At 35.5% G+C, this 12,356-nt stretch overlaps 1 protein-coding gene across 4 annotated transcripts; it reads right to left on the reverse strand.

Moving 5' to 3' along the window:
* Positions 1-9: 9 nt before the first annotated feature.
* On the reverse strand, positions 10-12,141 carry LOC116166141 (ELAV-like protein 3). Of its 4 annotated transcripts, none has more exons than XM_031480986.1 (6): positions 11,622-12,141; positions 6,190-6,293; positions 5,976-6,129; positions 5,282-5,320; positions 4,175-4,406; positions 10-2,341 (listed from the first exon to the last, which is right to left on the reverse strand). In XM_031480986.1, the coding sequence occupies exons 1-6, from the start codon at positions 11,821-11,823 to the stop codon at positions 2,017-2,019; spliced, it is 1,056 nt and encodes a 351-aa protein (XP_031336846.1). In that variant the 5' UTR covers positions 11,824-12,141; the 3' UTR covers positions 10-2,016. The 4 variants fall into 4 exon arrangements, with proteins under 4 accessions (XP_031336846.1, XP_031336845.1, XP_031336848.1 ...); XM_031480985.1 differs by having other exon boundaries at positions 6,190-6,332; XM_031480988.1 differs by lacking the exon at positions 5,282-5,320.
* Positions 12,142-12,356: the final 215 nt, after the last annotated feature.

Genomic DNA, 12,356 nt, shown 5'->3' on the forward strand with positions numbered 1-12,356 from the left:
ATATGTACTATCTTACACTTATGCTAGAGATCTACACAACACACAAAGAGATAATAACTCTTATAGATAGTGATACGTAAGTCATAATAATTCATAATAGATAATCATTATACAAGTTTAAAAAAGTTAAGCGGTATATAATAGCAAATGGCTAGTCAAATAGAAGCTAAGAATGGTAAACAAGCAATGTTGACAGACATATATAATATTATATATAACATTATCATTTGCAATAAGATCGTTGTTCTGTATTATGGAATTAGTCTACGCGAGTTTCGATTTAGGCCAGAGAATAACCGATAGCATCACCTAATGTTGCCTAGTTTGTGCTTGGGAACACCTAACTGATTGTACATCGACCCGTATTCACGCTCGTGTCCTGCACGGCTCTCGGTCCCAGCCGGGGTGCTCCAACAGAAGGGTCAGGGTGCAGGGCCGTGCGGGCCCCCCGCGACTAGGCCCTTGCACGTGGCTATCACAGGCGGGGGGCGGGATAGAAAATTTCGGTATCGGGTCTGGTGCGAGAACTTTTCGTTGCCTTGCACACATCCCTTACCAGTTCTTGTTGTTATTTTAGCGCTATACTTACGAAAACGAAACGAAATATTAAAGTAATAAACGGTTGCCTTCAATTGTACTTTTGCTAGTGCGATGAAATTTATATTATGTAGTTTCTATTTACATGTCCGTATATATTCTGCGCCCAATGGCGTTTTTCGTGTGCGTTACGCTTGTAAATCAAACTGAATCCAGATTGCACCTCCAAGTACAATCTTTTAGCATAAAAATATGTGTCTTTAGATTCATTTTAAAATTATTCTTATTATTATCGGCTTTCAAGGTACGAGTGTTTTATAAAAATAAAGAGATTTTTAGTGGAAGTGGTTAGTTAGTCGATGGGTGGTTAGAGACCTTACGCCTTTTAATCCAAATGGCTACGGCGTATTGCCCTGCTTATGCATTGACGTCAGCGAACACTACACGAGACAGCACAACTAGTATAAATGGGAAATAAATAAAATAGTAAAACAAAATGATAAAGAAGAAAGTAAGTTTAATTGAAATCCCCTATGTATCCAGAAAAAAAAACAAATTATAATAATTAGGTAATGGAAACAAAAAATACTATTAACTATAAACTAAAGCTAAAAGAATCATACTGCCTGCGGCATGCATAATTAAAAAAATCAAATAAACAAAAGAAATGAAAAAAAAACGAAATTTTGTATTCAGTTGTGGTCTCGCAAAAGCATTGCCGTCGCGATAAAATGATGGCATTTTAAGCAAAACCACTGCAATACAATTGTCAGAAAGCTTTAGGGATAAAGGTGTTAGAGAATGGTAATAAGTAACCATGTAACTGAACATTAAACAACACAACACACAAATGAGATTTCCGCAATTTACAAAACAGCAAACGCATGATTTCAGTTCGAAACTAAAAAAAATTTGCTCTTTCATAAATTGCAATAACACAAATACACAGCAACGCCACAAAACAAACATACAATCAGACTATTACACTTCTCATCTGTATACAGTATCGGCGTTGCATATGCGACTAGTTCATTTAAATATATAAATACACAAAACACTACATATAGAATAAATACATCAGAAATTGTAACTAATTTTTAACTCATTTTATGAAAAATAAATTATTCTATAAATACTTATTACGTGAATATTTGGACTATTTTCCAAATACATTTTAGAAAAATACAATGGCACAAACAGAATACAAATAATCAAATTAACATATACGGTGCTATAGGAAAAACCTGAATGCACTTGTTTGACTAGTTTCGTATTTTTATATAAGTACTAATTAATTATTTACGAGGACTAGGTCCTCAGGTACGGTCACGACTGTACGTCACCCTGCGATTTCGATTCCATCTTAAAATATAATACAATAGAGAAGAATTCAGTTTCAATAAATAAAAATACTATTACGAAAATCGCAGTGTCAGTACAGATAAGAGACCATATAAATTACGACGCTATGTCACTGCTCTATGTGGTTTTACTCTTGTTAGTCTTGAAACTGACCTGCAATACGCGATTACCCAGTGTGTAGCCGTTCAGTGACTGAATCGCTACCACGGCTTCGTCATAATTGGTCATTGTGACGAAACCGAAGCCTTTGCATTTGTTAGTCTGCAGGTCACGAATAACTTTTACGCTCTGTACGGCACCGAATGGACCGAAAAGCTGCCACAGAACGTTCTCTTCCGTTTCTGGTGCTAAATTATAAACAAATATGCACCACCCCGAACCATTCATTGCGTTTCCTGGCAGCATCGAGTTGGCTAACAGGTCCCCGGCCAGCGGAGAATACCTAAGGAATTACACTTACTCTTAGCTCCTATAGTAGTTAATAGTAGTAACAACTGTTATTCAAATCAATCGTACCAATCATAATTGAGTAAGTAATATCAAAAAGTGTAGTATGGCTATGTTTACTAGTTTACGAAACTGTACCAACATTTTTTTGTGATTTCGCTCGTCGTAAAAATATGTACTTTTTTGGTACCCTATACAAATATGATCGTGCATCATGCCGTTCTCCTTAGAACACCCACAAAAAAGGGGCGACCTACTATTAAATATACTAACGCGGTTTTGTAAACCAAACATGATGCTCTGGGTACATATGAAATGCATGTAGAAATTTTTTTTAGTTTTATAGATAAAGATATAAAGTATAGTAGTATAAATATAAAGAAAATGATTTCTCCTACTGCTCCTAAATTACCTTACCAACAGTACTATAAAGGTACTAGACACATAACGTTAGTAAAAAGATAAGTTTTATACTACAGTGGTGTTTATGCTATACTTTTCTGTATATTACTTACTCAATGAAAATATTGGTTCAATTTGTTGTAATTATTTCTGGACGTTGATTTAGTAATTTTGGCCACAGTACTTTATACCTGAAGAGGTTGATAGGGAGAATATGCTTACGTAATAATTAATGGTTCTGTAAGTTCAAAATCGTACCTTAAGTGCACTTATTTAGGTAAATAAAATAATATTTAATATTATTATTATGCAAACCTTAAGTGTCAAAATATTAGCGTATAAATCTGCAACTTAATCACTTTGTAAACATACAGGAAAAGCTGACTATGTAATATTTTTTTAGTACCCACCGCCTAATTTATTAGGAAATAGAATTGAGGATGTTTTTAAAATGACTTCCTTTTGTGCATTAGTATTGAGAACTGTTCAAGTCAAGTTGCTTTAAAGTGACGAAACTTTTGCTGGTACTATGTTTACAAACCCCTGTCACAAAGCTTTTAGCTTGAGGGGGGCTCTGCTAAATGATCATTTTGCGTTAGTGTCTGGACGGTTGTTGATCACCGTTTTGTCTGTGTGTAGTGTTAATGCATAATGTGCTTAATTTTCAAGTACATTTGGAGAGTAATTGTAATGCATTACGCGCTTTATCTGAACAATTTCTCATAATAGTTGAACTCACTAGGTTCGAAAGACCTAATAGACAGTTTTTTTTGTTATCAAAATGCTTGAATATTGTAACAAATGCTTAATATAACCATAGGTACATAATTAACACTATAAGCAGTCAATCAGGAACTGTTCTGCCATAATTAAGAATTTTAACATTGAAATGTTCCTATTTAAACCAAGCAATAAACTTGTAGGTACATTTAACGTTTTAAATAAAGATGCCCAGTACTAATTACTTGATTAGACATACCTATTTATTAACCTGTGATAGGAAATAATTATAAATACACATTGTGTTGCAACATTCCGGATTTACAATGATTTAGTGCAAGAATTCAGGGCCATTCGAGGATTATTTCCCATTTCCATATTATGCAATCTTTGTTCTGTTTGTATGGCCACTATAGGTATCGCAGGGCAGAAAGTTTAGAGTAAAATTCTTACACCAATCGAATGCAATAGGGTTGAAGCGTACACGATGAGTTATATTCAAAGATATCCGTTCAAGGAAGTTAAAATCCAGCAACATACACTTCAGCATGTAGTATTTCAGTTGGTATAAATTCCCTATCAGTTCCAACCCTTTAGGTATGTATAAATTGTTAAGTGGCGAAAAAAATACTCAAATGAAAGAACTAACCAAGAGTCATAAAAAAATATTAAAATTATACGCATAAAGTAAAAAATTAAAATATACCTGAACCGGCCTGTGGGATGGTGAATTGGGCCAGCGAAGCGACGTGTTGCTTGGGGTGTAAGATAAGCTGCCAGTGGTGGGATGGCTTTATTATTGTTGCTGGGATTATTTGCAAACTTAACAGTTATGGGTTCTGTAGATCCTTTAGGGATTGTACCATTCAACTCTTGGATTGCTCGTTCTGCTTCCATGCGTTGATCAAATCTTATAAATCCAACGCCTTTTGATAGGCCTGGGATCAAAGAACAAGAGATCGAACTTTTATGTCTATTTTTCTCATAATTTACCGGATATTTATTTTAAAATTTTTGACTAAGAAGACCGTTTAAGAATTTGTTTAGTTATCCAGTTAAAAACTATAAAATTATAGTAAATAAAAATTCCTAAACAGCCTTTACCGGGAAACGTTTTCTGTTTATTTCTAAACAAATAAAAAAACAACGCTAACGTCAAAATTATAAGAAAAAATGATAAAATATTTTGAGTTAATATTAATGGTGTTTAAAAATATTCATTCTGACGAAGCGTGTAAAGTTTAATAATTCACAAACTTACTGGACCGTCTATAGGATAAGTCCGGCATTTTAACAAATGACCAATGATTTCTCTGTAGACGCTCGAGGAAGTTGTTATTTTAAATGTGTATGTGTTTTGTTGTACACGAAGTGTAATGATTAACTGACTGTATTAGCATTTGTTTACAAAACTGAACCAAACAAAGAAACAAAAAAAACTACGCAATATGCTACAATTTGAACTTAACAAACTTAAAAAAAACACAAAAAGCGAGTGCACGATAATTGACAAACTATAATCGAAAAAAAAATCGTCATTTGCAACTGGGGGATTTTAGATATATACATATGTATTACAAAATATACGCATGCATATACCTACTGCAGATATTTGCGTATAAATTTTGCGAGAGATTGAATCGCGCTAAAAATCATGTTACATATTAATTTTGCTCTTCGATTATAGATCAACATTTTTTTTCAGTGAGTAAGTACTGTAAACTTTGCCAAAACAGAACAAACAAATCGCAGGCGGATGATTTTGTAGGTGTTGTACAGTGGGGTGTAAAGATAGTGAAGGGATGGTACGTACCAGGCACATTCTCTCCGGCCCCCGTGACAAACTGACGTACTAAGAAAGAGAAGAGAATAAAACGCAAAATATAAGTACCATAAGACAAATAATTCATAAAAAATATATATTGGAAACGCCAAGTGCCTAAACACTATGGACATTCGCAAATTTAAATTATACTATAGTAACTTTGAATTAAAAATTAAAATATACATACATCAATAATAATAATTAACTCAAAGCTACATTGAATAAATTAACAAAAACAAAATAATCTTTACTGACTGTAAAGCAAAAAGTATGTTGCTGTATTTTGTATGTATGTTTGTGACAGTGGCATTAATTTTGGAAACCTAAGCAACAGTAGTTGTGGACTCACGAACTTACAAGATATGACAGCTATACAAAAAACATTTAAAGGTACAGATATTCAGATGTATTTACAAAGAGGATAAGCTAAGCTTGAAATGGTACACTCAGACCACTTAATGGCACATAATTAAAATACTGACGTCCCTCAAATACAAATTACAGCAAATTCCATTCCATAGTTTCCTCTACATTTAGGAGTCCACGAACCTCTGCAGCAATTGAAGATGAAAACTTTTGCAAAGCCAAATTTTGAATATCTCTATTTCAAGATATGCAACAAAATGAGGTTTTTTTGAAATAGAGTATCTAGTTCTTGGCGTAATCGGATGAATTTTCTTACCGGTTATGTTGTCACAGAGAATGCGTGAAGTAATGATCCGTCCATATGGGCTGAACAAAGCTTCTAAGTCTTGTTGGGTCATATTCTTTGGTAATCCTGAAACGTACAGATTGGCGCCTTTTATTGCTTCGGAACTTGGCCTCGCGTATGAAACCTAAGAACGGAGGTTAGCGAAACAAGCCTTATTTCCAATATGTTTCTATAAATCGCTTACCTTGATAGTTTTGTTTTGTAGCCTCAGTCCATTTAATGTGTTGATTGCCTTTTCTGCATCTTCAGGCCGGTGGTAGTTGACAAAACCGTATCCCAAACTTTGCCCTGTAACCAATGGACTAGTACTGAAAACTCCATCTGGCACTGCAGGCAACAAAAATTGCGAAAAACAACTATTAATAAATAAAATAATAAAAGTTAACTTAGATATCTAAGTTAACTGCGATAAAAAAAATTACAAAAACAATTGTAGATACACTTTTCGCAATCTATGTTACTACTGAAGATTAATGTAATGTACACATAAGATATTCCATCAAGAAATAGAAGTTAGCATGCAAAGACTGATAGTATCTACAATTCTAACAAAACATCTACTTAACAATCATGACGTCAGTATTTTTGAAAGCAAGCACATAAATCTTAAAGAAAAAAAGGTGCAATAAACACCAAAATCAATAATCATAATAACATGAACGAGGGGTTCCACAGCAAAGCTGTTCGCTGACGTTCACAGCTTTGTTGTTAAAACCGGTGCCAATTGCAGATTTTTTTTCCCCAGTAAAATTTCAATAAGTATTTGTTTAAGTACAAGACTTATCGACTTACGATGTGCATAATGGAATTAGTTTCTAAAGCAGGTAAACTGGCCCCCCGACTTTAAAATTAATAAAGGTAAAAATAAAAAACCAAAAGCCTCATAAAATATTTGGCAGTAAAACTTTCAGCAATGAAACGTCAATTTCGCACAAACGCACCCGCCTAAATATTTTATGTGGCTATTGGTTTTTTTTAAAATTGATTTCTTATGCCTTGTATAATATCAGTCAGTCAGTCAATGTTACCTACCGTGTGTCCTATTTTGGTTGAGATTGCGGTGTATCTTAGCTGTTATACTTGCGGTTTTCGCGTCTCTGTGCCACTTTTTTGTGAAACTTTTAATGCCACAAACAGAACTCAATCTAGCTACGTTTGTTTCTGAGATACAGGGTGGAAACGAAAAGTTTGACTATGTTTGACCTATAAGATAGCAAAAAGGCACTGCCCATTCTATTCTATATATTTTTACGTAGAATCCAGTGGCGTAGCAAAAATTAATTTTTTGGCCGCTTTCAATAAAAAGTCGCACAGGGTCACGAAAACTTTAGATACAGCGCAGTCTCAACCAAAATAGGACACACGGTACAGAGATATTGGCCATTTTTTAATATTTTGAGGATTTCAATTTCGTTGCGAGCAATTGTGACACACCGTCAAATATTTTATATGTTTATTATTTCACAACTGGGGATTTGGGAACGAAGCGTCCCCTTTGGCGATGCGTCTTATCACGGCTATACATTTTTAATTAACACAGGCTGGAGTTTTCTTCGGCCTATTCTCACAGTACGCTTTTCTTTGCGAATGTTCATACCTAAACTACTCAGTTGTGCAGAGAATATTCGTTAAAAATGACTCAAAGTGTTATGTAGCAGTATTTCACAAAAAATTGTAAAGGCGGCAAAAATTATGCATATGCAAGTTTGCAACTGAATAAAAAAAGACAAATTCGAAACGGCTACATAAACAGAACCACAAATTGGTGGTATTTTTGGACACTTACGCGCATATAAAACGGGAATGGTGTATTTCTTATTAAATTCTGCACTTATACGCTGTCCGATTTACGAGCGACCACCCGGAAGTGTACGTTTCTGCAGGTGCCAATTCCTACATAGAGCATTTCTGGATGATCCAGACCATATTAAGATTTAACAGCTATTGGATCTTGGAAGGGAGACGTTCAATATGGTTTTAGAAGAGTAAGATGCACCCGAGCCACCCTGAAAGCTTGGATGTGCAAAAGGCTTTTGAATTCTCTCTGCATGCAAGCGAATTGAGGTCTGAATTTAAACTACGAGGGACACTAGAAAAGAAATCTACCTCGGCATGAAACAAAAGACATACGATTGTTTTGATTATTTTATTTTTCAATGTTGTCTCCCCTAAGATCGATACACTTAAGCCATTTGTCTTCTAACGAACTAATACCGTGGGAAAAAACATTTCTTCCTTGTCTGATAGAAGGTCGCCAACGCCAACATCCGTGTCAAAACGGCGGTCCCGAAGGTGCTTCTTTGACAATCCAAACAAAAAATGTCGGAAGGCGCCAAATCTGGACTGCAGACAGGATGGTCGATTATTATGAAGCCACATTTTTGCGGAATTGGCTTGATTTTGGCAGCATTTGGCACCGTTGCATTGTTGTGTACTTAGCACAAACATTTTGTGATTGGCCTGAGAGGGACGTTTATCGTCAATGGCTTTGGAAGATTGTGTTGTCAGAGACCTCTGCAATAGTAGTTCCCTTTATCATGTATTCCATTAGGAGAACACCCTTCATATCTCAAAAACTGTTGCCAGCAGATGGTTGGGTGCGTGCCTTTTTTGAAGGAGAATCTTTGTGGATCGATTGTCTGGATGCTAACTTCGTTTCTTGGCCCCAATGGTGCACCCAAGTCTTATCACCAGCCACAAATTGTGCAAAAAAACAGCATCGCCAGATGGTATTGCGAAATTTATGTTCTGCAAAACTTCTGTTCAGGCGTCAACGGTGGGGAAATCCACCACGCTGGCACCTTGCTAATGTTCAAACGGTCGTGAATTATGCTCAATCCGCTGGGTTAAGATATTCCCAATGTTATACCGTTAGTGCAACCATTTCATCGTTTTTTTGCAGTTCTTGGTCTTTCAATAGTTTAGTCCACATAATACGATGGCGCATCATGCACAGACACGGCAATCATTCTTTTGCGAATCGTTTTTGGTCTTTTGTTAGAAACTTTATAACGCTTCAGAGAACCCATATTGTCACATAAAACACCACGTAAAATGCAAAGTAATTGTCATAGGAAGTCAAATTTGGGTGGTAGAGTAACAGACCTTATTCATTTGTTTTGTTCATGGCTAGGTAGATTTCTTTCCTAGTGTCGGAGTAGGCGAGGGGATGCTAAAATGCTCACAACCTCGCCTATAATTCCAAAACGTATTAAATTATTTAAATAGAAAGCTTATCGATGTCCTAATCGGTCAACATATCCGGACTGATACCACTAAATACTTAACAATGAATTCGTGAAAGAACCGAAATTAAAACACAAACACTACCGCACTCTTTCAGTGTTTGTTAACGAAGGTCGAAAACTGTGGAATGATAATACCGGCTTAACTACCATTTTTTCTACATTTCCTCATGGGCATATTATCGCTATTATATTCACGTTGTGCAGTATTAATCCACTTTGAATTTTTCTATATGTTCTTCTGGGGTAAGATTTGAGGTTTGTCGTTGATTCACATTCCCCAAATATTTTTTAATTAACTTTGCAGGGATTATTCGTATTCCTCAGTGCATACAGTTGAAAGGGATACTTTTGGACAATGAAGCTTGGTTAACCTTAAGAGTTACCTAGAAAGTTGACCTCGGTCTGCGCTCGTGGTACACTCGAATTAAAATAATTGATCCTATGCGGGGTACGCGAAATTCGATATTACTCTAGCAAAGTAACATGATTTCGAGCAGTTGGGGTTCACCCTTCACAGCTGTTTCAATCACGCACTGTGATGTAATAGAAGGGGCCCATGCCGTAGCGTACATGCGGTGGATGAAACATTTGATTTATCGGATAATACAAATGTTAAGGAAGTCAAAAGGAGTATATGTATGCCACCGAGACGGGATTTGTTAAAAAGCAAAATTTGTATCCTTTATACAAAAAATCAACGTGAATCAAAGTAAAACTGAAGAGGTGAATGCACTCCGCGTAGAAAAAATTATTTAATGGCTGCGCATGTAGAGCTTTATTGAGTGTAGCTGTTTTGTTTGTTTTATATCTTTTATTAGAATGAATTAGTTTATGATTCTCCCATCTTTTTCTCGCGATGCCTGTCACTTAGTAGTCGGCGTTTCCTGCGCCAAAAATGACACACGTACCTATACGCAGGTGCTTGTGTCAAAAACATTTAACGGAATGTCACTCCCTACTTCCGACGAATTAAGTTCCGATTAGTAGGTCGGTATTGGTTCTGGCTTTGAACAGACAAATGTGAGTTCCTCCTTTGGTGCCGGTAATGGCAAAGAGACGTCAATGAAAGGCGCCAAAGAATTGAGCGTAAAGGAAGCGAGTAATTTCTAATTATAGAAAAGGTCAAAGTTGTACAATGAATGACATCTGTAATGCAACGAATTTAAAACACTGATCGGATATGATGGCAATCGCTGCGCTTCCGACTGTTTCTTATTGGTATCAACACTGCGCGATGTTTTATCAAGTGTAGATTTTCCGGATTCGGCCCTATATTTCTAAAAGCTACACCTCCCCCATCATTTTATGGGATTCCAGCGTCCGTGCCAAAATGTCCTACACATGTTTAATAAAGCCAAGGCGGGAAGATCTGGTTAACCATGGCAAGAGACGGAGATTGGCCTCTGCAACTAGAGAGTATTCTTGTATTGAAACCACGACATTACGTTTGGTTGGACATTCAGGGTATCTCAAATGAATATCAAAAGCGGTCTGTACTGAGGCTTTAACAGTGAAGCCGATCAACAAAAAACCGTTCACCAAGCCTTCGTTTCACCCTCCTTCGGCCATTATGCCTTTCCAAACAGAAGAAAAGGTCATAACTAATCCCACTCCAGTTCAATCGTTACATTCCAAAACTTATGGCTTGACGGTAAACCGTTCGAAAATCAGGAAAATGAGTCGGGTTTCCGCCCTAGTTGTTCGTTTTCTGTTCCACAACAAGGCCCAGGGGACTAGTTTTACAAAATTTAAAGCAACAAACCTAATTCATTAGATATAGAATACCGGCAGTTACGGTGTTTTTAAATACCTAAGTATGCAATCAATATGCAATTGACGATATTGCAATTGGCATCGTAATTATTATTGACATATATGTATACTAAGAACAAATAATATTGTCATTATGGATTATTTTGATTACGCATATTGCATTATGAGCATACTTTTACGAATACTGTTTCAGCGGCAGAAATTCAAGACAGTCCAAATCATTTTATCCATCTTGAAAAAACTAGATCTAAAAATAATAGATCGTACGTCCTTAATTTACTTCCTCCCCTTTGCTTCCAGTTATTCTTTTTTTCATTTTGAATCAATCCCTGGAATACTGTTTGCTGCTCGTATACACAGCATGCATATCTGATAGAATATTATACGAAATCAATACAATATGGTTCGGCTTTGGCAACATTTCAAGTGCTATAAAGCTCCATAAATAACTACTATAGAAAATACGAATATTTCCGAATATAAAAAGAATAATTAAATAATACTTGACGTCAAATCTCATGCATTCGTAAGATTAAAAGACAACTAACTGTAGCATGCTAAGAGTGTATCATCAATAAATTATTAGATCGCTCACCTGTAACCTTATCCCGTATTAATTTACAGCTTTCGACTTCGCCTATACTGGAAAAGAGCGACCTTATTTCCTCCTGTGTCATGGTTTGTGGCAAATAATTAACTATTAAATTTGTTTTTGATTCTTCTTGTCCTCCACCTTGACCACCGCCCCCACCATTCTGTTGACCCACAACCGATCCATCAAGACCGTTGGACATCATTTCTTGAAAATGATAGCTCCTTTTTCTTTTAAGTACAATAAAAAATCTTTTGCTCTAAGTTATCCAATGTAGTACAGTCAAATCACAAAATTTGGAGCCAAATAACAGAAAATTTTGAGTTATTTGAGGTATATTGTTTTTTATTTTTATTTTTTTTCTTATACTATAGATATCGTTTTTTATATTTTTCTTCTTGTGTTTTATTTTTCGATATCCGTAAGTGGTAATCTAAACCACACAGCCAGTACAATTAATCTAAGATACAGTCATCTGAACAAAATCGTCGAAACCTAAGGTGACGGAAGAAAAAGAAGTCAGCTGCAAGAAAAAAGAAAAGTATAAGTAACATACACTTGAAAATAAAGATAATTTGGGTATTTATAAAACTTCTATCCCATTACCAAACAAAAAACTAAATGAATAGGTATTTTCAATAACAGGTGCAATAACAAAACATATTGATCCAAATCTAAAGAGTTAATTTAAAGTATCGGGCGCCATTTTACATCAATGACTTTAATCGGATTTATGGC

This window comes from Photinus pyralis, unplaced genomic scaffold, assembly GCF_008802855.1.
Source record: "Photinus pyralis isolate 1611_PpyrPB1 unplaced genomic scaffold, Ppyr1.3 Ppyr1.4_LG3a, whole genome shotgun sequence".
Lineage (NCBI taxonomy): Eukaryota > Metazoa > Arthropoda > Insecta > Coleoptera > Lampyridae > Photinus > Photinus pyralis.